Raw genomic sequence first — 23,264 nt, 5'->3', positions numbered from 1 at the left:
ACCCCATTATTATCGCCACATCATCATCTTCACATCTCACTATGTATGCCTACAGCTCAAACGTGTTCACTGCGCTTAGTGCTTTACAAATAGCACGGTTTAGATTAATTTAAGTCTTATCGCATTCCCTTTTAAGTCTGACCCGACATAATTTCTTACTTCAGTGCTAGTTCCCTTGCCCAATCCTGTGTGTACTGGTGATCCTTTCTAATGTTACATCCTGGTTTCCATCCCCCTGCCAAGTTAGTTTAAACCCTCCTCAACAGCATGAGCAAACTTCTGTAATACCCATTAAACATACCAGAAAACGTTAGACCTCATCTACTCTAATCGATGTGACCTTTTAACAGCATGATAATTCTCAATTACTTGCAACCACTCTTGCACCAAAACTTTTGCAAGCGCAGAGTCTCATCCTTTCAGATTTAACTCTGGTTCAAGTTTTAGCATGTTCTTTTTTATTCAGCTGTCTCTCTCTTCCTGATATTCCTTTCTCTATTTTTATTTCACTTCTTATACATGATTTGGTATTAAGTTAACTATGCTGAACCGCCCTGGTTCAATCTCTGCGTGCCTCAGTAAGAATTCTCCAATGTGATTGTCCAGGTAGATGCACATTTGCAATCCCTGTTTGCACATCTTCCAGATCCACTCTACTGGGCACTGTGCTGAAATGAACTGCCAATCACAGCGCGTTTCAGAGTGAAAGCCAATATAAAGTCTGCGGGCATGTGCAAGTGTAAGGAATAGTGGATAGCATTTGTTCAGCGCTGGCAACAAAACTGGGGCCTGACGTTCATTTAATGTGATTCATCAAAAAGTCTTTATATGTTAATGTAAATGAACACTTTGCTTCAAACACCAGTTTCTTCGTACACACATACAATTTTGGTGCTCAACTGGAGCTTGACAGCTGAACTCACTAGAGTCTTGTATTCAGTTTGTTGTCGGATCAATTTATCCTCACTCAATGAGTAGCGTGCTTCGCCTGTGATTGCGTCAATTGGTCCCTTCTCCATCTGCTGTTTAATGGCGCAGTACAACATGAAGAGAGGCTCTCCGGCACACTCCTGAAACATTGAATAGAACAATTTCCTTTGGGTTCATCTTGCACCACAATGATTTAACTCTTTAAAACATCTATTACCAATCTACAAGTGATTTTAAATGGCAGAAATGGCAATAGTCTTCTTTGTCTCAGGGACATGCAAATAATTTCATGGTACTTTTTTCATAGCCGGTAGCCAAGTGTTGCCAGCTATTGAAATGTCAAGACTTGGGAGTGACAAACTGGTCTGTTCTCAAACAACAAAGTACGTCCCCAGCACTATCAGAACATGATAAAGGAGATCCTCACTGTGCGGTAAGTAACTACTTGACATCTGTTATCTTGAGCTTCATTGTGTGCATTTTCTTTTTAGCCAAGATGGAATCAATGTCAAAGGTGCCTAATGGTAGCAACAGGGGAAATTGCTGAAAAACCTGTGGACAGGCTAGACAATCAACACTCAAGGAGGATCATGACTTGTGCAAAAAGATGGAAAGGTGATAAGCACTAACATAAACCTCACCTGCTGAGTTGTTACTGTTTCTACATGATAATTTCTGTGATTTTAAACAAATCTGAACTGTTTACTACTAAAAAGTCATTTTCTCAAACTAAGCATTAACTGCAAAAATGTACAACATTAAACGATATCTTGGACCTAAAGAGAAGATTAATTCTGCACATCCTGAATTTCATTAGCGACTCTCAATAAGGGCAATTATTTTTTCCTTTTAAATCACTTTTTTAAATGTTTCCAATTAAGGGGCAATTTAGCTTGGCCAATCTGCCTCCCCCGCACATCTTTTGGGTGTTGGGGCGAGACCCACGCTAACACGGGGAGAATATGCAAATTCCACACGTCAGTGACCCCCGGGGCCAGCATCGAACCCGGATCCACGGCCCCATGAGGCAGCAATGCTAATATCTACACGACCATGTCTCCCGAGGGTAATGATTTTAAAGCATTTTCCACTAGAAGTACATTTTTTGTTATATTTTCAAATTAAAAATGAACTTAAACATATCTAAGCAACATTTTCACAAGAATTGTGTGACAACGGTATTTTAAATCATTGACAAGTTTCCATAGGGATCATCAGAACTTACCTTCAGAAATTTATGGAGGAGGAACGCAAACCAATTTGTCAACATTTTCTCAGCCACAGATTCAGTCCTGAGAACAGAAAGGCAAGTGGAACGTTCAAGGAATTTACAACATGATTGTGTTTACTGATTTCAGGTTAAAATTAATAAGTTCTCATAAAATCCCATTGATTAAGATCTAATAAACTCTATTGAATGCAACATTGTGAACTGTTTATTTGACAGAATTGATTTGAAAATGCACAAATTAAGGGGGGGGTTGGGAAATGAGAAAAAAAATCTGATGAATAATCTCATGAGGAAATCTACGAAAGCCTGTCAGCCAGATTCTTACAATGCTGCTTGCCTGCCTGTACCATAAACAAACTGTTCATTGTTCAGCTTAATTTAAGAAACAATATTTTTATAAATACTAGTCTTGTCCTTTTTGTAGACAGCAATAAAAAATGTGGTCTGACCATAGGAAAATGGCTATAAACATAAATATAGAAATCACCCAAAAGTAAATAACAGGATCAAGAAAAGTACAACCATTGAAAAACAGGAAACAATCGTCAATGCTGGAAACAAAAAATTGGTTGCAATTTGTGTGTAAATATACATTGATATCTTGTGCTGTGGACAATCTCGAGAGATAGTTCAATACGATAGCAATGACTTCTTTCATCCACTTCAAACAGGCAGAAATGTCCAAAATATGACTGAAATCAAAAAGTGAAACTGCTGTGAAATGAATGGCTGTGAAGTGACAGTCGAGTAGGAGTGAGTTGCATGGCTGGGGCAGCGATCGTGCACACAATAGTCCATCTAATTTTACACTGATCTAACTCGAGTATCTTGCAAACCATATCAACAGTTGGCTGGAATGGGAAGAGAACAAATGTAGCAGCAGCTACTCCAGCAAGGACAGGGACAAATGCTGCAGTCATATTGCATTGTACTATCTATTCTCACAGCAGTATTCAGCTCAAAAGACTCGTGTTTTGGAAGCAAAGAAAAGTTCAATGCTTCCATCTTCCACTACTGGTGAAGGACAGGGTTTGGCTTCTCCTTCTCCTGACAACCATCAACTTAAGAAGCACCAATTACAACTCACTGATTTGTTCAAGTAACCAATCTTCATATGTATGAACCTGGACAGCTAAGTTAATGACAGGCTGTTCAGACACAGGGGCCATCACAGTTTGAGCCTAATATTCTCCTCACCCAATATGTACACACGTCACAGTATCCCTGAATTGTGGCCAGCTACGTGCAACTTGGTGTCATTTTCCTCTCAGTGGTCAACCATACAGCCACAACTGCCAACAGAGACCAGCTAAATTAACACAGATTGTTGATTGAACCCAGGACTTTCATGGTTTGTGTGATTATTGGCCAGCCATTATCCGTTGTGTTAGAAGCATTGGACTCTCTGTAAGATGGTCATGTTTTAAATTGGCTCCTTTAATTCAAGATGAAATGGAATCACTTGGGAGAGGGGAATGCCTGAGATTTGTCAGGAGGGAAGTCTATGTGGCCTTCTTGTTACAAAGACAAAAACTCAAATTGAAACTTACAATGCGTCAGGTGCAAGTTTGGACACCTTGACACGAAGGACAAGGCAGCAAGACTGGCTGCTGTCCAGGCTCTCAGGCTCGAATTTTCCAACCTCTCCCATCGGTGAGATGTTTTGGTCGCACTGAAGTGAACAGACATTTGAACGGACCTCTGCACTGGGGCGAGAAGATCCCAGCCCTAGAAAGTCAGTCAGATCTAGAGATTTGGGGAAAGATGACCCACAAGAGGTGCTGCTATGCCGAACAGGAAAAAAGGACAGATTTTGGATTAACCACCAGGTGGTGTGCTGGTGAGGATGGATTACCAGGTCTATGAAACAAAGCTGGTGAAGAGTTCCCACGGAATCACCAGGAGGTACCTTGCTACTGGAAGTGTTTTCAATTACGCTCATCGGGTTGAGTGAAACGAAGTTTCACCCCAGTGGCGCACGGAATAGAAATCCTGTTAAAGATGGGAGGAGCTTGGGACTTTAAGCAGAAGACTGCATTTCCACTGAAAGTGCCAGGTAATGTATAAACATGGAGCAGGATTCTCCTGCCTCTGACGGCAAAATTGCATTCGGTGATCTGCTGGAGAATCCACGCTGGGGCCGAAATCGGGGATGGCGCCGCTTTTACCATGTTCTGCCCCCTCCAAACGCGTACGCTATATGGATGGCCTCAGGACGTTACCAAAGGCTCTCCCCCCACCTGCGATGCTCCGCCCCTGACCAGCCGAGTTCCCAATGGTGTGTGTCTCTCATGCAATTTTATTTCGGAAACTCGATGTGGCAGCTGCGGACTGAGTCCAGCGTCGCCGCAGTTGGGGGAGAGCCAATCCGCAGGCAGGGGGGCCATTGTCAGGGGCTGGGGGCACTGGTGGGGGGTGGTCCGGGGATGACGGGGCTGTCCAAAGGGGGGCACTACTCGACAGTCTGGGTCTGTACGTGGCCGGCGCCATGTTGCGTGGCACGGCCGCCATGCGCGTGCGTGGCCACGGACCTGGCAATTCTCCAGCTGTGTCGGCAGCTAGAGCTGGGTTCTCTACGCTGCGTGCCTGCTAGCCCCCCATCAGACGGAGGATCGGGGGCCATTTTGCGTCAATCTTTCGGTTGTAAAACGCCACCATTCCCACGCCAGCATCAAGACATAGTCTCTAAATGGGAGAATCCAGCCCATGGCGTGGAGCTTTTGGTCATATTAAGAAGTTCATGGGGAATACCTTTTCTGTAGCTTAGTCTATTAGTTGCCTACTGAGGAATGTTTACTTCGGTGTATTTGTTACCATAAAAGTCTAAAAATCTGACTTTTTGACACTGGTCCTTTTGAGTTGGTCACTGGGAAATCCATATTCTTTTTACAAGTTATCAGTCTCTACAGAGTAACAAATGTGGGACACATCTGAATGTATTTAGAACATAGATCATACAGTGCAGAAGGAGGCCATTTGGCCCATCGACTCTGCACCGACCCACTTAAGCCCTCACTTCCACCCAATTCCCGTAACCCAATAACCTATCCTAACCTTTTTGGTCACTAAGGTCAATTTTTCATGGCCAATCCACCTGGCCTGCATGTCTTTGGGCTGTGAGAGGAAACCGGAGCACCCGGAGGAGACCCACGCAGACACGGGGAGAATGTGCAGACTCCACACAGTGACCCAGCGGGGAATCAAACCTGGGACCCTGGCGCTGTGAAGCTACAGTGCTATCCACTTGTGCTACCATGCTGCCATTTAGATGCGAATTCTAAATGATGCAACTCACCCCACACCGAGGATGCCACATGCATTATATTTTAATGCAATAAAATGTATATTGCCAGTCCAATTCAATGCTCAACCACCAATAAGAATATGGTGAGCTGTGATTTTGACACTTGCTCAGTTGGCAACACACTCATCTCTCAATCAGAAGGATGGAAGTTAAATTTCCACTGCAGAGACCCGAGAACAAAAATCTAGGCTGATAGAGGGAGTGTTACACTTTCAAAAGGTCCTATCCTTTGGACATTAAACCTGGGCCTCATGTGCTCATTCAGGTCGACAAAATATCCCACAGCACTGTTTTGAGAAGAACAGGGGAATTATTTCTGGTGTCCTGGCTAATATTTATCCTCAATCACATCTTTAAAACAATCAAACAGTTTGGTCATTATGACATTGCTATTTTTAGAAGCTGGTGGTGCACTAAATTGGCTGCAATGTTTGCCACAGTATGATAAATGTATGACTACATTTCAAACGAACTTCATGGGCTGTAAAGGTTTGGGATGCCCTGTAGTTGTGAAACGCACAACATAAATGCAAGTTTTGTTTTGAGCTGAAATCCCTCGGCTATTAGCTGTTGAACTCGGTGTCAATAAGGTGGTTTTAGTTACTTCCAATAGGGGCTACTATATGCATTAGAGAAGGTGGCGATGAGTTATGAAATCACATGATTCCATAGGAATTGAAGGGGGCTGGACATGTGGTGGTAGCAAATAACATTCTTAATTGAAACAAACCCATGTTCCAAACAGTAGCACAAGTCACAATGACAAAAGGTACATTATCTCAATTTTTCAAGCTCTCATCTAAAAAAAAAGGTCTTAATATCATATGTTATCATATAAAAATGCTCCGTAGTTCCGTAGATCACCGTCATTCAACTTATTGTTGCAGGTTGTTATGCAGAGCTCAAATCCGGGACAGTAGGCAGTAGGTGCTCTGAGGATTAAATGCAAGAACTGCTTTGCACATTTTTGCCAGTCCTCTCGCTGTAGTTTAATGCCATTCTCCTTCTATTATATCTTTGCTGAAAACATTCCCCAAAAAACAGGATCTATGGCTGCAAGTAATAGATGGGAGAAGTGATGAAATGGTTTTGCAAGTAGTAGGGGCTGGTAATGGTGCCCCTTGACCTGAATATATACAATATGTGGGGAGATAATGATGCATAGTGTTAAAACTGTCACCTCTGGTTATTAACATCTGCAGGATATTCTGCAGACTGAAACTCCATTAAGATGTTAATCTCTGAAAACATCATTCTATTTCTGTGCAGAAGGTGTAGGTTGTCCCTTTTTAGAAATTCAAATATGCAAATGACTCATCCACGGGAAAAGATAGAATATGAGCAATATAAGGCTGTCACTTCATCACTTGACCTTATGGCAACATAGTCGGCAGATGCAGGTGTCGAAAATTACACCGTAATGCCTTAAATTTAACTTGAAGCTGAAACAGCCACTTACAATCAGGGAAAGCAAAATGCTGATTGAGAAAAAAAAAAATCCAGTCCTTCCAAGTTGTCGGCTCAAATACATTGAAATTGATTTTTATTCTCCAATTAATAATCGTTTCAACCAACATCTTTCTAAGGAATATTAGCAGTGAAGCCAAAGCTACTTAAAAGTCATAATCTTAATAATACTCCAGCCAGGAGGTCTAATTCCTTTTTTGTTTTAGATTAACAGTCACGATTGGCTTGGTCCATGGTTAACACTGAAGGAGGACCAAAAGTTTTAAAGCTACCATTTGGCATAAGTGATCATTGAATTAATCACACATGGAAATGCCATGCAAATACAAAATGGTCTTCGGATGGACACAGAAAATTGATGGATATGCCTGAAAATGTCATACGTGTAAGAAACACATTTCAGATTTGATTTCACAATATTCTCTTTTCCGGAAAATACCAGTTCAGCCCTTCATAATAAATCACTTTGCATCAGATGATTATGGGTTCAAGCCACAAACTAGAACATGAGCACGTGTACTGTTCTCGTACTTCTGTGCTGTGCAGAAAGAGTGCCACTGTCGGAACTGCGGCCTTGTGCACAAGACATTCATTGGAATCCACCTCTGCCTACTCAGGTGGATCCTCCCAGGAAGCACAAAATGAAACACAGTTTTCCATGTGATCTGGCCAGTAGTAAATCAATATTACTAAAAAAACAGCTCAAATGGCCATTTTCTCTCAGTACATTAGCAGGATCTTATGTGGCAATTAGCTGCTGTCTAAAAATCCAGAAGAATACTGATTGCACTTTAAGATCATTTCATTGACAGCAGAATTTGGAAGATACTCAGGATATAGATTTCTGCAAAGCCTTTTGACAAGGTCCCACATGGTAGACTGATAAAGGTGATAAAAGCACGTGGGATCCAGGCTAAGCTGATAAGTTGGATTCAAAATTGGCTGAATGATAGGTGACAGAGGGTGGTGGTCGAAGGAGGTTTGTGTGACTGGAGGCTGGTGTCTACAGGGATCAGCGCTGGGTCCCTTATTGTTTGTGATATACATAAGCAATATAGATGAGAATGTGGAGGTGGAGGCGGGGCCGGGGGGGGGGGGGGGGGGGGTGGGATACAAAGATTGACCTGGTGGGTGACAGTGAAGTAGAAGGTCTTGGGTTACAGGGGTATATAGACGGATTGACCAGATGGGACGATCAGTGGCAGATGGGCTTTAACTCTGAAAAGTGAGAGGTGAACCACTTTGGAAGGAGTAACATGACAAGAGAGAGCTCAATGAAAGGCAGGACATTAAGAAGCTCAGAGGAACAGAGGGATCTTGGGTGTATGTCCACAGATGCCTGAAGGCAGCAGGACAGCTTAATTGGGTAGTTAGGCATATGGGACACTTGTCTTTAACAGTCATGGCATAGGTTACAAGAGCAGGGAGGCTATACAAAACCTTGGTGATGCCAAGTTCTGGTCACCACACTACAGGAAGGATGTGATTGCACTAGAAGGGGGTACAGAGGACACTCGCCAGAATGTTGCCTGGAATGGAACATTTTAGCTATGAAAAGAGGCTTGATAAGCTCCGATTGTTTTCTTTGGAGCAGAGAAAGCAAAGAGGGAACCTGATTGAGGGGTATACGATTAGGAGGGGCATGGACAGGGTGGATAGAAAGCAACTGTTCCCCTTAGTTGAAGGGTCAATTGCAAGGGGGCATAATTTTAAGGTGAAAGACAGGAGATTTAGAGGAGATTTGAGAAAATATTCCTTCACCCAGAGAGTGGTGAGAATCTGGAATGCACTGCCTGGAAGGGTAATTCAGGCAGGAAATGTCACAATCTTTAAAAAGTACTTCAATGAGCACTTGAAATGTCATAACATTCAAGACTATGGGAACTAGGATTGCTGTAGATTAGAGTAGTTTTTTGATGGTGCAGGCTTGATGGGCCGAAGGGCCTCTTCTGTACTGTATGAATCCAGGATATGCTGTGGTACAATAGCAGGGTAATTGTTTTCTAATCCCCTTGCAGGTATTACATGCCATTTTAAGGGGGAAGGTCCAGTCATGATGATGGATATAATTTTCACATACACATTGAAGGTCACTCCATGACTGAACATAGTGCTAGGAGCTGCATTTCATCAGCTCTGTTTTGAGTAGCTGTGATTTCAGTCTTGGATGCCAGAATTACTTGTAAAGCACCACTCAGAATGACATGAAAGAAACCAGAAATCTTTACAACATTGCTAGTGGCATAATGCAAAGCTTGCGAAGATTTCACTTTGGTTTCTCCAATTCAAGCCAGGAATCGTTTTCAATTTTTACCTAATGGTAAAATGAATCTATCCCGCAACAGAGAAGTGGAACAATCAATTGAAGGACATCAGCTATTCCAACCTAACATTATAAAAGCATGTCTATTCTTGCTTCGGTTACCAAAATAAATTCAATATTTGTTGCGCTATGCATGCTCTCGTTCGATTCAGAACATCTTTATCATTAAGTATGCATGAATGTGTGTGCGCATTGAGTGTGCGCATGCAAACAAATGTGTGTACATGGACGAGTGTGCACGTGTGGGACGGTGATGGTGAAGGGACAGAAAAACAATTGAACACTTCATTGATCCAATTCGGGTGGCAATAAAACAACCTTTCACCTTCTTGTCAGATGCACGCATTCCTAATGCTCTTTCCAAGGTATAGATTTGCAGTTCTAAGTTAGCGCTCTCGGAACAGAGCCTCTCAACAGATAGAACATAGAACAGTACAGCACAGAACAGGCCCTTCGGCCCTCAATGTTGTGCCGAGCCATGATCACCCTACTCAAACCCACGTATCCACCCCTATACCCGTAACCCAACAACCACCCCCCCCCCCCCTAACCTTACTTTTATTAGGACACTACGGGCAATTTCGCATGGCCAATCCACCTAACCCGCACATCTTTGGACTGTGGGAGGAAACCGGAGCACCCGGAGGAAACCCACGCACACAGGGGGAGGACGTGCAGACTCCACACAGACAGTGACCCAGCCGGGAATCGAACCTGGGACCCTGGAGCTGTGAAGCATTTATGCTAACCACCATGCTACCCTGCTGCCCACTAATATTCACCACTGTATTCACCAGAGACCAATTTGAGAGGAATGCACATTGCATTGGTTTCTGGTAATCGGGAGGATCCACTTTAGGATGAAATTACACCATTCTCTCCCACCATGTATAATCCAAGTGACATAGTTCATCAGAATGCTTGACCAGCACTGAAATGAAATGAAAAATGAAAAATGGAAATCGCTTATTGTCACGAGTAGGCTTCAATTAATTTACTGTGAAAAGCCCCCAGTCGCCACATTCCGGCGCCTGTTCGGGGAGTCTAGTATGGGGATTGAACCGTGCTGCTGGCCTGCCTTGGTCGGCTAAATCGCTGGCTTTTAAAGCAGACAAAGCAGGCCAGCAGCACGGTTCAATTCCCGTACCAGCCTCCCCGAACAGGCGCCGGAATGTGGCGACTAGGGATTTTTTCACAGTAACTTAATTGAAGCCTACTCGTGACAATAAGCGATTTTCATTTTTCATTTCATTTCAGTGCTGGTCAAGCATTCAGATGAGCTATGTCACTTGGATTATACATGGTGGGAGAGAATGGTGTGAGTTCATATGGAAAAACTTTGAACCAGAGGCAAGCCCAGTTTACTAGCATATGGCTACAGAGTGACACTGTTGGGTGTTTGTGGGGGACAGGTCCAGTGGCTGCCAGGGAACAGTATGCTGGCAAAGGTGCAAGAAAGGACAGAATAAGGAGAAGAAAGATTGCAACCCAGGCGGGATTCTCAGTTCCCTGGCAGTAGGATTCTGTACTCCCACCATTTGTCAACGGGATTTCCTATTTAAGCCACCCTACAGCAGCAGGAAACCCATGGGTGACGCCAGCAGGGAAAGAAAATCCCAACAGTTGAAGAATTCGGCCCCCATTTCTGTAACACAAATTACAGAACCCTTCAGTTCACATCACTGTTTCAGTTTTGACCTGACCAGCACAGGAATGTGGACTCATCCGGTCTTTGAGCTATGAGCAGCATAGTGGCACAATGGTTAGCACTGCTCTCTCATAGCACCAGGGACCTGGGTTCAATTCTGGCCTGGGGTGACTGTGCGGAGTTTGCACTTGCTCCCCGGTCTGCACAGGTGTTCCGCTTTCCTTGCACAGTCCAAAGATGTACAGGTTAGGCAGATTGGGCATAGATAGAATCATAGAATTTATAGTTCAGAAGGAGGCCACTCAGCCCATCAAATCTGCACTGGCCCTTGGAAAGAGCACCCTACCTGAGCCCACACCTCCACCCTATCCCCATAAATCCAGTAACCCAACCGAATCTCTTTTGGACACCAAGGGGCAATTTAGCACGGCCAATCCACCTAACCTGCACATCTTTCGACTGTAGGAGGAAACCCACACAGTGAGGGGGAGAAAGTGCAAACTCCACACAGATAGTCACCCGAGGCCAGAATTGAACCCGGGTCCCTGGAGCTGTGAGGCAGTAGTGCTAACCATTGTGCCACCGGGCATGATGAATTGGCCCCAAGGGCAGGATTTATTGAGCAACCCGTCACACGTGTTTATCGACAGCGGAGGCGGCCCACCAGCAGGATCTGTTGGTCCCGCTGTTGTCAACGGGATTTCCCATTGACTGCACCCCTCGTTGCTGGGAAATCTCTGCGTCGTCTGTGGGACCAAAATATCCCGCCAGCGTAACAGCTGGTAAATTCTGCCCTTGTCAAAAAGGTTAGGTGAGGTTACTGGGATATGGGGATAGGGTGGGGCATGGGCCTAGGTAGAGTGCTCTTTGGGAGGGTCAGTGCAGACTAGATGGGCCAAATGGCCTCCTTCTGCACTGTGCTGACTCTATGATTTAAAAAATTTTTTTAAAATAAATTTAGATTACCCAATTATGTTTTCCAATTAAGGGGCAATTTAGCATAGCCAATCCACCTACTCTGCACATTTTTGGGTTGTGGGGGTGAAACCCACGCAGACACGGGGAGAATGTGCAAACTCCACACGGACAGTGACCCAGAGCCGGGATCGAACCTGGGACCTCAGCGCCGTGAGGCGGTTGTGCTAACCACTAGGCCACCGTGCTGCCCATTGATTCTATGATGATGATGATGATTTATTTAGTCCCAAATCTCTAAACCCATCACGAGTCCAGCAAATAGTTTCTTTTCAAGTAAATATTCAGTTCCCTTTTGCAAGTTATTGAAGTCTGGGGCTTAGGCACAACGTGGGAATGAAATATCGAGCTATTTGAAATATTGGGCTGCTTGAATACAATAATAATAATCATTATTGTCACAAGTAGGCTTACATTAACAATGCAATGAAGTTACCGTGAAAAGCCTTAGTCGCCACACTCCAACCCTGTTTGGGTACACAGAGAGAGAATTCAGAATGTGCAATTCACCTAACAACACGTCTTTCAGAACTTGTGGGAGGAAACCGGAGCACCTGGAGAAAACCCACGCAGACACTGGGAGAACGTGCAGTCTCCACACAGTCAGTGACGCGCGCAAGCCGGGAATTGAACCCTGGCGCCGGGAATCAACAGAGCTAACCGCTGTGCTACCGTGCCGCCCACAAACTTAATAAGAACAATGAAAAGATGATCAGTTAACATAACATTAAATTTGAAGTAACACATTCAAGTCTTTCTCAAGTGATAACATATTTACTGTCAATACTCTTGTATTTTGCATTCCACAGACGCTTATATTACTGTGAAAGAATGCGACCTACACGTACAGTAGAGTTCTTGCTGACATTACAGTATCTACAGCAGTATTCATCGTATCTTTCTGTTTTTGTACAACTGGAGTCAAAACTTATTAGTAGAACTAAACTGTCCATTGTTATTTTAGTTTACCCCTCATTTGTTAAAATAAAATGTCTCCTCCAGGCCACAGGCAATCTTTTCCAGATGCTTCAAAATATTTTAAAAGCCAATTCACACACAAATGTCACTGCGTCTGCATGGGGCCATCTTCCTCAGTTATTTGGAATGTGATTTTCAGATGTTCTCTATTTAATTTCTGGATAGGATTTCCTCCTTAACATCCCAACAGGGAGTAATTGATATTTTTCTGACTGTATCAAGGTCCCAGAGACCCAAAACCCAACAACGAGGCAATTTCCTTTAAATAAAATGCAAACACTGGTCAAAACTTCATCTTGAATTATTGAGACCCGTATTTTAGTTGCAAAGAGGCCAAACTGTTTCTGGAAAGGTAGAGTAGATAATATCCATTTTATGTGGGACACAGAGGGAGGAATTTACAGATGCTTTCATTTAGCGCACTCTTTAAATAAAAACTTGCAATCACGGAGCAAAATTGCATCTGTAGATTCTAAAGGTGGAATCTGATAAGTACTCTCTCTCCTGTTAACAATTCCCAACATTGTTGTTGATTATCAGCAGTACCTAATGCTCTTCATTAGATCACATCAGTGCCCAAGGATAGCTTGCAGCTTAACACTACTATTAGGGAGGATTTAATGGCAGTGTAGTTACATTAGATTTGATCTGCATTGCATTGGGGTAGCATGGGCGAAATTCTCCGACCCCCCGCAGGGTCGGAGAATCGCCCGGGACCGGCGAAAATCCCACCCCCGCCGTGGCCAGAATTCTCTGCCAGCCGGGAATTGGCGGGGGCAGGAATCGCGCCGCGCCAATCGGCGTGCCCTCCGCGGCGATTCTCCGGCCCGCGATGGGCCGAAGTCCTGCCGCAGAGAGGCCAATCCCGCCGCCGTGGTTTCAACCACCGCTGGTGGCGGCGGGATTGGCGCGCGAGCAGGCCCCGGGGTCCTGGGGGGGCGCGGGGCGATTGGACCCCGGGGGCTGCCCTCACGGTGGCCTGGCCCGCGATCGGGGCACACCGATCGGCGAGCGGGCCAGTGCCGTGGGGATACTCTTTTTCTTCCGCCGCCGCCACGGCCTGCACCATGGCGGAGGCGGAAGGGAACCCCCCTACCGCACATGCGCCGGTGGTGACGTCAGCGGCAGCTGGCGCACAGGCGCATGCGCGAACCGGCGAAGGCCTTTCGGCCAGCCCCGACGCTGGCCAGTGGGCGTCAAAGGCTGTTGGCGCCGGTTTTGGCGCCAGTCGGCGTGGCGCCAACCACTCCGGCGTGGGCCTAGCCCCCAAAGGTGCGGAGAATTCTGCACATTTGGGGAGGCCCAACACCGAAGTGGTTGGCGCCACACCGCTACGCCGGGCCCCCCCGCCCCGCCGGGTAGGGGAGAATCCCGGCCCATGTTTCTCTGCTTATTCTCTAACTGAAGGATTTGGTGCATGTATATGAAAGTTGGTTCATTTTCAGGATGTTACTAGAATCATAACATTTACAGTGCAGAAGGAGGCCATTGGCCAATCGAATCTGCATTGGCCCTTGGAAAGAGCACCCAACTTAAGCCCTACTTCATTGGTCCATGAAAGGCAGGGGGAAGGGAAAGTGGAATTAATGGTGTGCAACACCACCCTCATTGCTGACTTGACAGTGAACAAATTCTCAAACTTTGATTGCTATCTGGTGATTTAAAAAAGAAATATTCATTGGATGTGGGCATCGCTGACTGGGCCACTTTGTTGCCCAACTGCCCTTTAACAAAGTGGCTTTCTGGGCCATTCAGAGGGATTTAAGAGTCAACCACATTGCTGTGGGTTGGGCGTCACATGTAGGCCAGACCTAAGGGACATTTTAGTGAACCAGATGGGTTTTTACAATCATCAACAATGGTTTCATGGTTATCATTAGACGTTTAATTCCAGTTTTTTTTAATAGATTGCAAATTTCACCAACTGCCGTGGTGGGATTCAAACCCTGGCCCCCAGAGCATTAACCCGAGTCTCGAGATTACTAGTCCAGTAACAATATCACCTATGCCACACCTCCCCAGATCCGTGCTAGAAGTTGTCCGTACATAGATATGCAAGGGCAGTCTCATGTAAAACACGCACTTGGGTGAGAGCAATCATCATCCACAAACCCTAATTGTAACTTGGTGTAGGGGTTGGATTGTGGGAATAGAGAGGAAAGTGAGTGGTGACCATTTTACTCCTACCACAGCATGAAACCTGGGAGATTTTATCTCCCGGACCTCAATGGAAAATCATGACACTGACTACCACTTATGGCGTTATGGATTCACCGACAGGGAGGAGACGACACCATCCAGGACAAAGCAGTTCAACACCATCCAGGACAAAGCAGTTGAATACCATCCAGAACAAAACAGCCCGTTTGATTGCTCCCCCTTCCACAAACATCTAACCCTCCAACACCGACGAAGAGTCGGGGCCGTGTGTACCATCTACAAGATGCACTGTAGTAACCCACCAAGGTTACTTCAACAGCACCTTCCAAACCCACAACCACTATCATCTAGAAGGACAGGAGCGGCAGATACCTGGGAACCCCACCACCTGGAGTTCCCCTCCAAGTCACTCACCACCCCGATTTGGAAATGTATCGCCGTTCCTTCACCGTTGCTGGGGCAACATCCTGGAACTCCCCCCACAGCACAGTGGGTTTACCAACACGTCAAGGATTGCAGCGGTTCAAGAAGGCAACTCACCACCACCTTCTGAAGGGCAGCTAGGTAGGGGCAATAAATGCTGGCCTAACCAGCGATGCTCACACCCCATAAATGAATTTAAGAAAAAGAAAATTAACAGAGGATCAGACCCCTCACTGGCAATAATGGTGCTTGAAGATAGAAATCTCTGAGGCCAGGGGGCCGCCTGTCACTAACTTTAGTTGACAGGCCTGAGGCTGAGCAGCCTTTAGTTGGCCCAGTTACAAATTGGGTGTGACTCAATTTAAACTGAGCCCCCTACTTCTTCACGGGTGGGCACTGTCGATGACCAATTTCTGGAGATTTCTTTGTAGGGATTGGGGATGTTGAAGTATGGCACAGATACCGCACTAACCAGCGTGTGTGTGTGTGTGTGTGTGTGTGTGTGTGTGTGTGTGGTGCAGTGTGCTCTTGAAGGTGTTAAAATGCCCTCTGGAATAGGCAATGCCAAAGAAAGAAAGACGACGGGAAAAATAAAATTTTGAATAAGTCAAAAGGAAATCAGAGACGACCTTGTGCACTTTCAACTGTTTTCTCAAACAAAAGTAGGTATCAGCTCAAGGAATGACTCCTTGACTGGTTCTGGTTTGCAAAATTCTGCACATCTTGAGGTTCACATATTCATAAAGCTTGGTTCATCTCCATATGCAATTAAATTAACAAATGTAAGCAGTGTGTGTTGTTACAAATCTAGCCAGTGATCCATATAGGATAACACAGTGAACCCTTAAATTCCTCAAATAGGACTGTTCAAATTAATTGCCAACAGTACATTCATAATGGGAACCTACTGCGTCTAGTTTTGTTATAATTCAGCAACTTCAGAAGTCAGAATAGCAACCAGGATTGTGACAAAATAATTTTCTTTTCCTGGGCAAACTATTGCTCCAAAAAACCCCCCCATTAATTTCAGGTGAATAACATGCCACATTTTTACCAATCGACTGCTAAATGGGCAGTCACTATGACAGCAGATAATAGGTTAAGGCTCCTTGTACATGACCAAATTAAGTACGTAACAAATTGGGCAGCTGAAATGCATTGGGCACTGTATCTGTGAGCAACATGGTATATAGTGGTTAGCACTATGGCTTCACAGCACCCAGGGTCGCAGGTTCGATTCCTGGCTTGGGTCACTGTCTGCGCGGAGTCTGCACGTTCTCCTCGTATCTGCGTAGGTTTTCTCTGGGTGCACCGGTTTCCTCCCACAAGTCCCGAAAGACTTGCTGAGGTAATTTGTACATTCTGAATTCTCCCTCTTGTGTACCCGAACAGGAGCCGGAATGTGGCGGCTGGGGGCTTTTCACAGTAACTCCATTGCAGTGTTAATGTAAGCTGACTTGTGACAATAAAGATCATTAGCGTCGAGGCCGGCACAGTGGTACAGTGGTTAGCATTGCTGTCTCACAGCTCCAGGGATCCAGGTTTGATTCTGACCTCGGGTGATTGTGTGAAGTCTGTACATCCTCCCCATGTCTGCATGAGTTTCCTCCGGTTTTCTCCCATAGTCCAAAGATGTGTAGGTTAGGTGGATTGACCACAGAGCTACAGGAATAGGGTGGGGATTTGGGCCTAGGTAGTGGAATGATATGCATTAACAAGTGCATGTGTAAATATGTGTAGCCTCCAACCAACAGGTGTCAGGCAAATAATAGCACGTGACACTGTAGCGGCGGATGGGGGGGTCTTTCAGAGAAACCATTGTGGTCAGTCGAATGTGTATTAGTTCCAGTTTTATAACAGTAGATTCCGACCCACAGTTTATTATACTATAATAAAATTAACTCGTCTTGAACTAGATGTTCTTTACCATGCCGACTCAGTAACTGTCTCTGTACAAGAACATAACAGGTAGGGTGCTCTTTTTAAAAAAATTTAGAATATCCAATTCATTTTTTCCAATTAAGGGGCAATTTAGCGTGTCCAATCCACCTACCCTGCACATCTTTGTATTGATGGGTCGAAACCCACACAAACACGGGGAGAATGTGCAAACTCCACATGGACGGTGACCCAGAGCCGGGACCGAACCTGGGACCTCGGTGCTGTGACACTGCAGTGCTAACCACTGCGCCACCGTGCTCTTTCAAAGGGTCGGCGTAGACTCTGGGCTGAATGGCCTCCTTCTGCACTGCAGGGATTCGATTCTGTATCAGAATTCTGACAATATTTAGAAAGAAAAGCTACACATTTATGGTTCACAATATCACGAGAGCTCTTTGATTTTACTGTAGCTTTGAGACACTTTAAAAGTATCTAACAGCATAACACTTGCCCTGTGGTAAACAAAACAATAGTTCCCTAAAAATTGACCTCACCATAATAAGAGGAATGACAAAGAAAGCAGAATTTTCAATCACAAACATATTTTTCTGGGAAGCAGCTCAAGTCAATACAGTTTTAAAATACACACAAACCTGTTTCCCATCAATTTTAACCATAAATCTAACCATAAGCATTTTGAAAATATGAACGTCACACAATACAAGGAATGAAATATGAAAAAACATGAGATACATCCTTAAACCAGTCTGAGCTCTGGAATATCACAAATAAGAACATGGAAAAAACAAAAATATTCTTTTTTAACCCCACCCAAGTACACAAAGATGGATTCAGCATCTGAGTTTCATCAGTATCGGGTGGTTGAATGTTCTTACAAAGTAAAGGGCATGTTGTGTTTTGTAAATTAGATTGTGGTTGAGGCTCACATTGTGTCCCAGCCCCCTCCAAAGGCTGCAGACAAGCTAAGTGACATAAGCTCATCGGAATCACGGCAATCTGTGCAGACTAATGTTAGTCCACAGCAACTGAAAGTCTCCCTGCTGATCTGAATCTGCAAGAACAAATGAGGCTCAAATCAAAACCTACTTGCGCATGGGAATGGACCAATTGTAACTGTACAGATTCCAAATTAAAACTGATCGTTTTACTTTCTCTGCTGACTGAAGCTGCCCCACAGTTGGCCCCAATTAACGGGAATAATCCAAACTGCTCAATGAGAAATTAGGTTCGACTTGAAGACAAGGAGCAAAACATGGGATTGCTGTGTCAACTGGAATAGGCAGAAAAGCGATCACAAACTGCAACCCTGCTCTTGCAAGCTTGAGCATGCTTACCTATGGCAAGATAATAATAATCTTTATTGTCACAAGTAGGATTACATCAACACTGCAATGAAGCTACTGTGAAAAGCCTCCAGTCGCCACACTCCGGCGCCTGCTCGGGTACAGGGAGCGAGAATTCAGAATGTCCAATTCACTGAATAAGCATGTCTCTCAGGACTTGTGGGAGGAAACCGGAGCAGCCATGAGGAAACCCACGCAGAAACGGGGAGAACGTGCTACTCCTATCAATGGTGGTGACAATTGCATGTGTTGGTAGCTGAAATAAAGATGGTTTAAATTTGAGGTTACAACATCTTCTTATAAAAAATAAATAACGTCGGCCCTCCCAACATCTCAGGAACATGACACCAAGCAGGAAAGGCCAGGTGCAATCCCAGCTACAGCAGCTAAGAGGGAATTGTGCCAGTGCAACCAGGTTTTGAAAGGAAGCGAGTATCTTGGCGGCTTCGGTCTGATTGCTATGCAGCGGAAAATGTCTCCAGCAGATGCTGGAATGGCTATGAGGTACTGTCAACATATTACTGCTGCTTCAACTGTTATGGGGAAAGAAGTCTTGGCCCAAGGTTCTGGAAGAGTAACCAGCAGCAGAAGAGGGGAGGAATTTGGGGAAAGACTAGCCAAGATAATTGGCTAATTTAATATAGCTGGAAAGCATTATATTTCTTATTTTATGGAAAGAATCTGTTGTATCCCCTCTGGCCTATGGAAAACAGACATGTTGAAATGAATTAGAATTGAATGTTTCAGTAACTCAGCAACAAATATTATATTAAATACTACTAATATCCTAGATTGCTACCTACAAGTCCTCTCAGGTAACATACTAATTCATGCTTTAGTCATTCTCGATCACTCCTGTTCCCTTTGTAAACACAGGAAAACCGACACTGCAAAGAAGGAAAATCAAAGGGGGCTTGGCTTTACCAAACCTACAGTACTGCCACTGGGCAGCAACAGCAGAAAGAGTGAGGGGATGGGTACAAGAACCCGGCACATATTGGGTACAAATGGAGGAGGCCTCCTTTAAAGGAACGACCCTCCGGGCCCTGGCTGCAGCAGCACTCCCATCCCCCTCAACAAGGTACACAACAAGCCCAGTGGTAGCAGCCAAGCTGAGAATGTGGACCCAGCTGAGACAACGCTTCGGGATAACTAAAATGTCCCTCATGGCCCCAATTTGCATGATCATAGTTTCCCCCCAGCCATGCTAGATACCACCTTCAAAAGATGGGAGGCGGGACGGGGCATACTGACAGGTCGAGACTTTTACATAGGGCACAGACTGCAACACTGGACGAACTGATGAGTAAGTGGAAACTAGCAAAAGGACAGGAAATGAGACATCCAAATAAACGCTTCCTCCCCAAAGGGGCAGTAGGGTACCCCAGGGCCCCAGAAACCACAATACTAGAGGACCTGATGATAGGCACAGGCAGCAAGAAGTGGGGGCTACGTGGGAAAATATACAGACAGTTACTGGTCAGAGCTTGAACACCACTGGACGAGACCAGACACAAATAGGAGGACGAACTGGGGGCAGATGTAGGGTGGGGACTCTGGAGCGAAGCACTGAGCAGGACTAACTCCACCTCCAACTGCGCAAGGCTAAGCCGAATGCAGCTCAAAGTGGTGCACAGAGCACACCTGACCAGAACCCGAATGAGCAGGTTCTTCCTGGAGGTGGAGGATAAATGTGAACGGTGCCAGAGGGCCCGGCTAACCACACTCACATGTTCTGAGCTTCGCCCAAACTTGTTGAGTTCTGGACAGAATTCTCCGAGGCAATGTCCAAATTTGTGGGGGTGAGGGTGAAGCCATGCCCGATAGTGTCAATCTTCGGGGTATCGGAGCAGCCAGAACTACACGTGGGGAAGGGGGCTAACGCCCTTGCTTTCGCTTCCATAAAGCACGCCGGTGAATCCTGCTCGGCTGGCAATCGGCAGCACCACCCACAGCTGCAGATTGGCTCGCTGACCTTTCAGACTTTCTCCACCTGGAGAAGATTAAGTATGGAATCCGAGGGTAGGAGGAAGGCTTCCTGGATACTTGGGGGCAGTTTATCTGCCTGTCCCAAAACCTGTTCGTGGCCAACAACGAGGAGTAAGTTAAGAATAAAAAGCCAAGATAGATGAGGAACGGAAAAACCAAGATAGATGAGGACTGCGCAACCCAGGGGGTGGGATGGAGATGGAAGGAAGATGGGGAAACCACAGAAGAAGGGAAGAGGACGGAGGGGGTACCCGCCTTTCCCTGAAAATAAAAGCAAAACACACCTGAAGCCAAGGGGGGTGGGGGATGGGGGGGGGGGGTAGGAACTATAGACCGATCCAGAGAGCGTCAAAATGTATATCGGGTCAATTAAACGAAAGACAAAATAAACCTCTCTGTATAATGAAGAAAAATTAACGCGGGTAAGAAAAATGTGATGTATATATACAATTATTTATAAATGAGAAATGCCAATAAAATTATTTTTTTTTAAAATCTAACAATATGCAACATCATTTTTACTTTTCTCAGTGATTTATATGTCAAACGAAGGATCAAATAGGGCTTAGGGAGCCTCTACCCTGAACTGATGGAAAGTTATTCCACCTTAGATCAATCTAAAATTGAGATGATCACAACTGATAATATTTAGTGGCCTTCAGCTATGAAATTGGTTTGAAATGGGTCAGCTGGCAACTCTACCAGTGTAGGTCCGAATGCTCACTGAATGTTCCTCTTTTGGGGAGTTCTGTGGCCTTTGACTGAGCTACTGAACGGAGTGTTCAATGTTGGATGGGAGCTGACATGGAAGACCCACCAGCCCCACTGAACACAAGAAATGTCTTCATCCAAGTCATACTGTGGAACCACACGCCTTAGTACAGGAAATCTGCATTTAAACTAAAAATCCACAAATTATGAATAAATGGCAAACTGCAATTTTGGCAATATTGCAGCTGCTTTTCAGATGAAGTGTTAAATAAAGGTGCCAGGCTGCTCGCTCAGGTAAACAGAGAAGATCTCACAGCACCATTCGAAGAATAGCAGGGGAATTTTCCCATGACCCTGGCCAACATTTATATCGGGGAAAATTTCAGGCATGCACAAAGGTTTGTAATACTAATAAAACTAGAATGTAAAACATTTGTGTTATAACTGACAGCACAAGCATTTTATAATCCTCATGCTTCAGACAAGAAATCTACATGAAGCAGAGCATTAAAAACATTCTATAACTGTGAACAGTCTACGAGTCCGGCGCTTCACATTTCAAATCCTTTTAGCCAGTTTCCTGCAGTGTGAGATCCTAATATAAAACTTCCCCCTTTTAATTATTTCCCGAGATTCTCACGTGGCAGCGAGCTAGAAATTGCATATACAGAAAGGACTTCCATTTTTTCACTTTTCCACTGTTTCCACAGTAACTTCATTTGAAGCCTACTTGTGACAATAAGCGATTTTCATTTTTTCATTTTCATTTATACTGCACCTCGGGACATCCCAAAGCACTTTGCAGTTAATAAAAGACTTCTGAAGTGTAGTCACTGTTGTAATGTTGGAAACCTAGCAGCCAACTCTCACACAGCAACACCCCATAAACAACAATGTAAAAATGACTCGGTCTTCTGTTTAGTTGTTGTGTAAGGGATAAGGTGTTGGCCAGGAGAACCCGAGAATTCCTCCACTCGTCGACCCAGGGCAGATGAGGCGTTAAGGTTCCCTTTATTTGGCAGGCACCACAGAGAATACGGTAGTCCCTCAGTCCTATGCAGGTACCAATTTGGGATTGCGTGCTCAAGTCTCAGGAGTGGGACTTGAACCTGTGATCTCTGACTCCAAGGTGAGTGTACCATAGCACCGAGCTAAGGTTAACATAATGCGTGTTTTTTGCGCAGTATTTTTCAATAACATATTATTTTTCTTCTTCTGTTCGCTCAAAGAAGTCCAACACCAAAGAAAATGTATAATTTTTATGTCGGTTTTACACAGTTTTATTTTAACCACGTGTATCACACTGCTCTCATGGCGGCCTCCCGCTGACTCACTAGCCCTGGGGCAACTTAATTTTTGCAATTAATGGGGGACTCCATTTAAACACCTCCCCAGCACTCATTCCAGATCCATTCGAGGAGGGGATGGCTGACAGGAAGCCAGTATCGCGTTTCTCAGAGGAAGCCACAACCAGATGTGTCGGTGGACAGTGGTTGGCACTGCTGCCTCACAGCGACAAGGCCCCGGGTTCATTTTCGGCCTTGGGTGACTGTGTGGAGTTTGCACTTTCTCCCGGTGTCTGCATAGGTTTCCTCTGGTTTCCTTCCATATGGTCTCCCCCAGCATCTACTCTGCTCCTCGCTCCCCCTCGAGTCCCGCGCAAGCCACACTGTCTGACCTGGCAGAATCCCCGCCTACACTCTATCCATCTGTCTCTTTGCAGGACAAACGAGCATAACAGACGTGAGCGGGCATAGCCTGCCGGAGTCATGCCTGAGCTCAGATGCCTCACATCCTTTGGGAAAAGAGCCCTTTGAGCTGGCTGGGAGGAACAAGACTGTGCCTGTCAGAGGTCGAGGTAGGGTCTGCAGACAAAAATG

At 45.1% G+C, this 23,264-nt stretch overlaps 1 protein-coding gene across 3 annotated transcripts in view; it reads right to left on the bottom strand.

The window, feature by feature from the left end:
* Positions 1 to 23,264, bottom strand: part of LOC119978730 (plexin-A2-like) — a 512,723-nt gene that overhangs the window by 55,243 nt on the left and 434,216 nt on the right. For all 3 annotated transcript variants that reach the window (XM_038820560.1, XM_038820562.1, XM_038820561.1), the window contains 2 exons: positions 2,156 to 2,222; positions 924 to 1,070 (listed from right to left, as the gene is read on the bottom strand). In XM_038820560.1, coding sequence (XP_038676488.1) covers positions 924 to 1,070; positions 2,156 to 2,222 — 214 coding nt within the window. The remainder of the gene's footprint in view (positions 1 to 923; positions 1,071 to 2,155; positions 2,223 to 23,264) is intronic.

The sequence above is a fragment of the Scyliorhinus canicula genome, chromosome 15, assembly GCF_902713615.1.
Source record: "Scyliorhinus canicula chromosome 15, sScyCan1.1, whole genome shotgun sequence".
In the NCBI taxonomy this organism is placed as follows: domain Eukaryota; kingdom Metazoa; phylum Chordata; class Chondrichthyes; order Carcharhiniformes; family Scyliorhinidae; genus Scyliorhinus; species Scyliorhinus canicula.
This window is presented reverse-complemented; position numbering and strand designations above follow the sequence as displayed.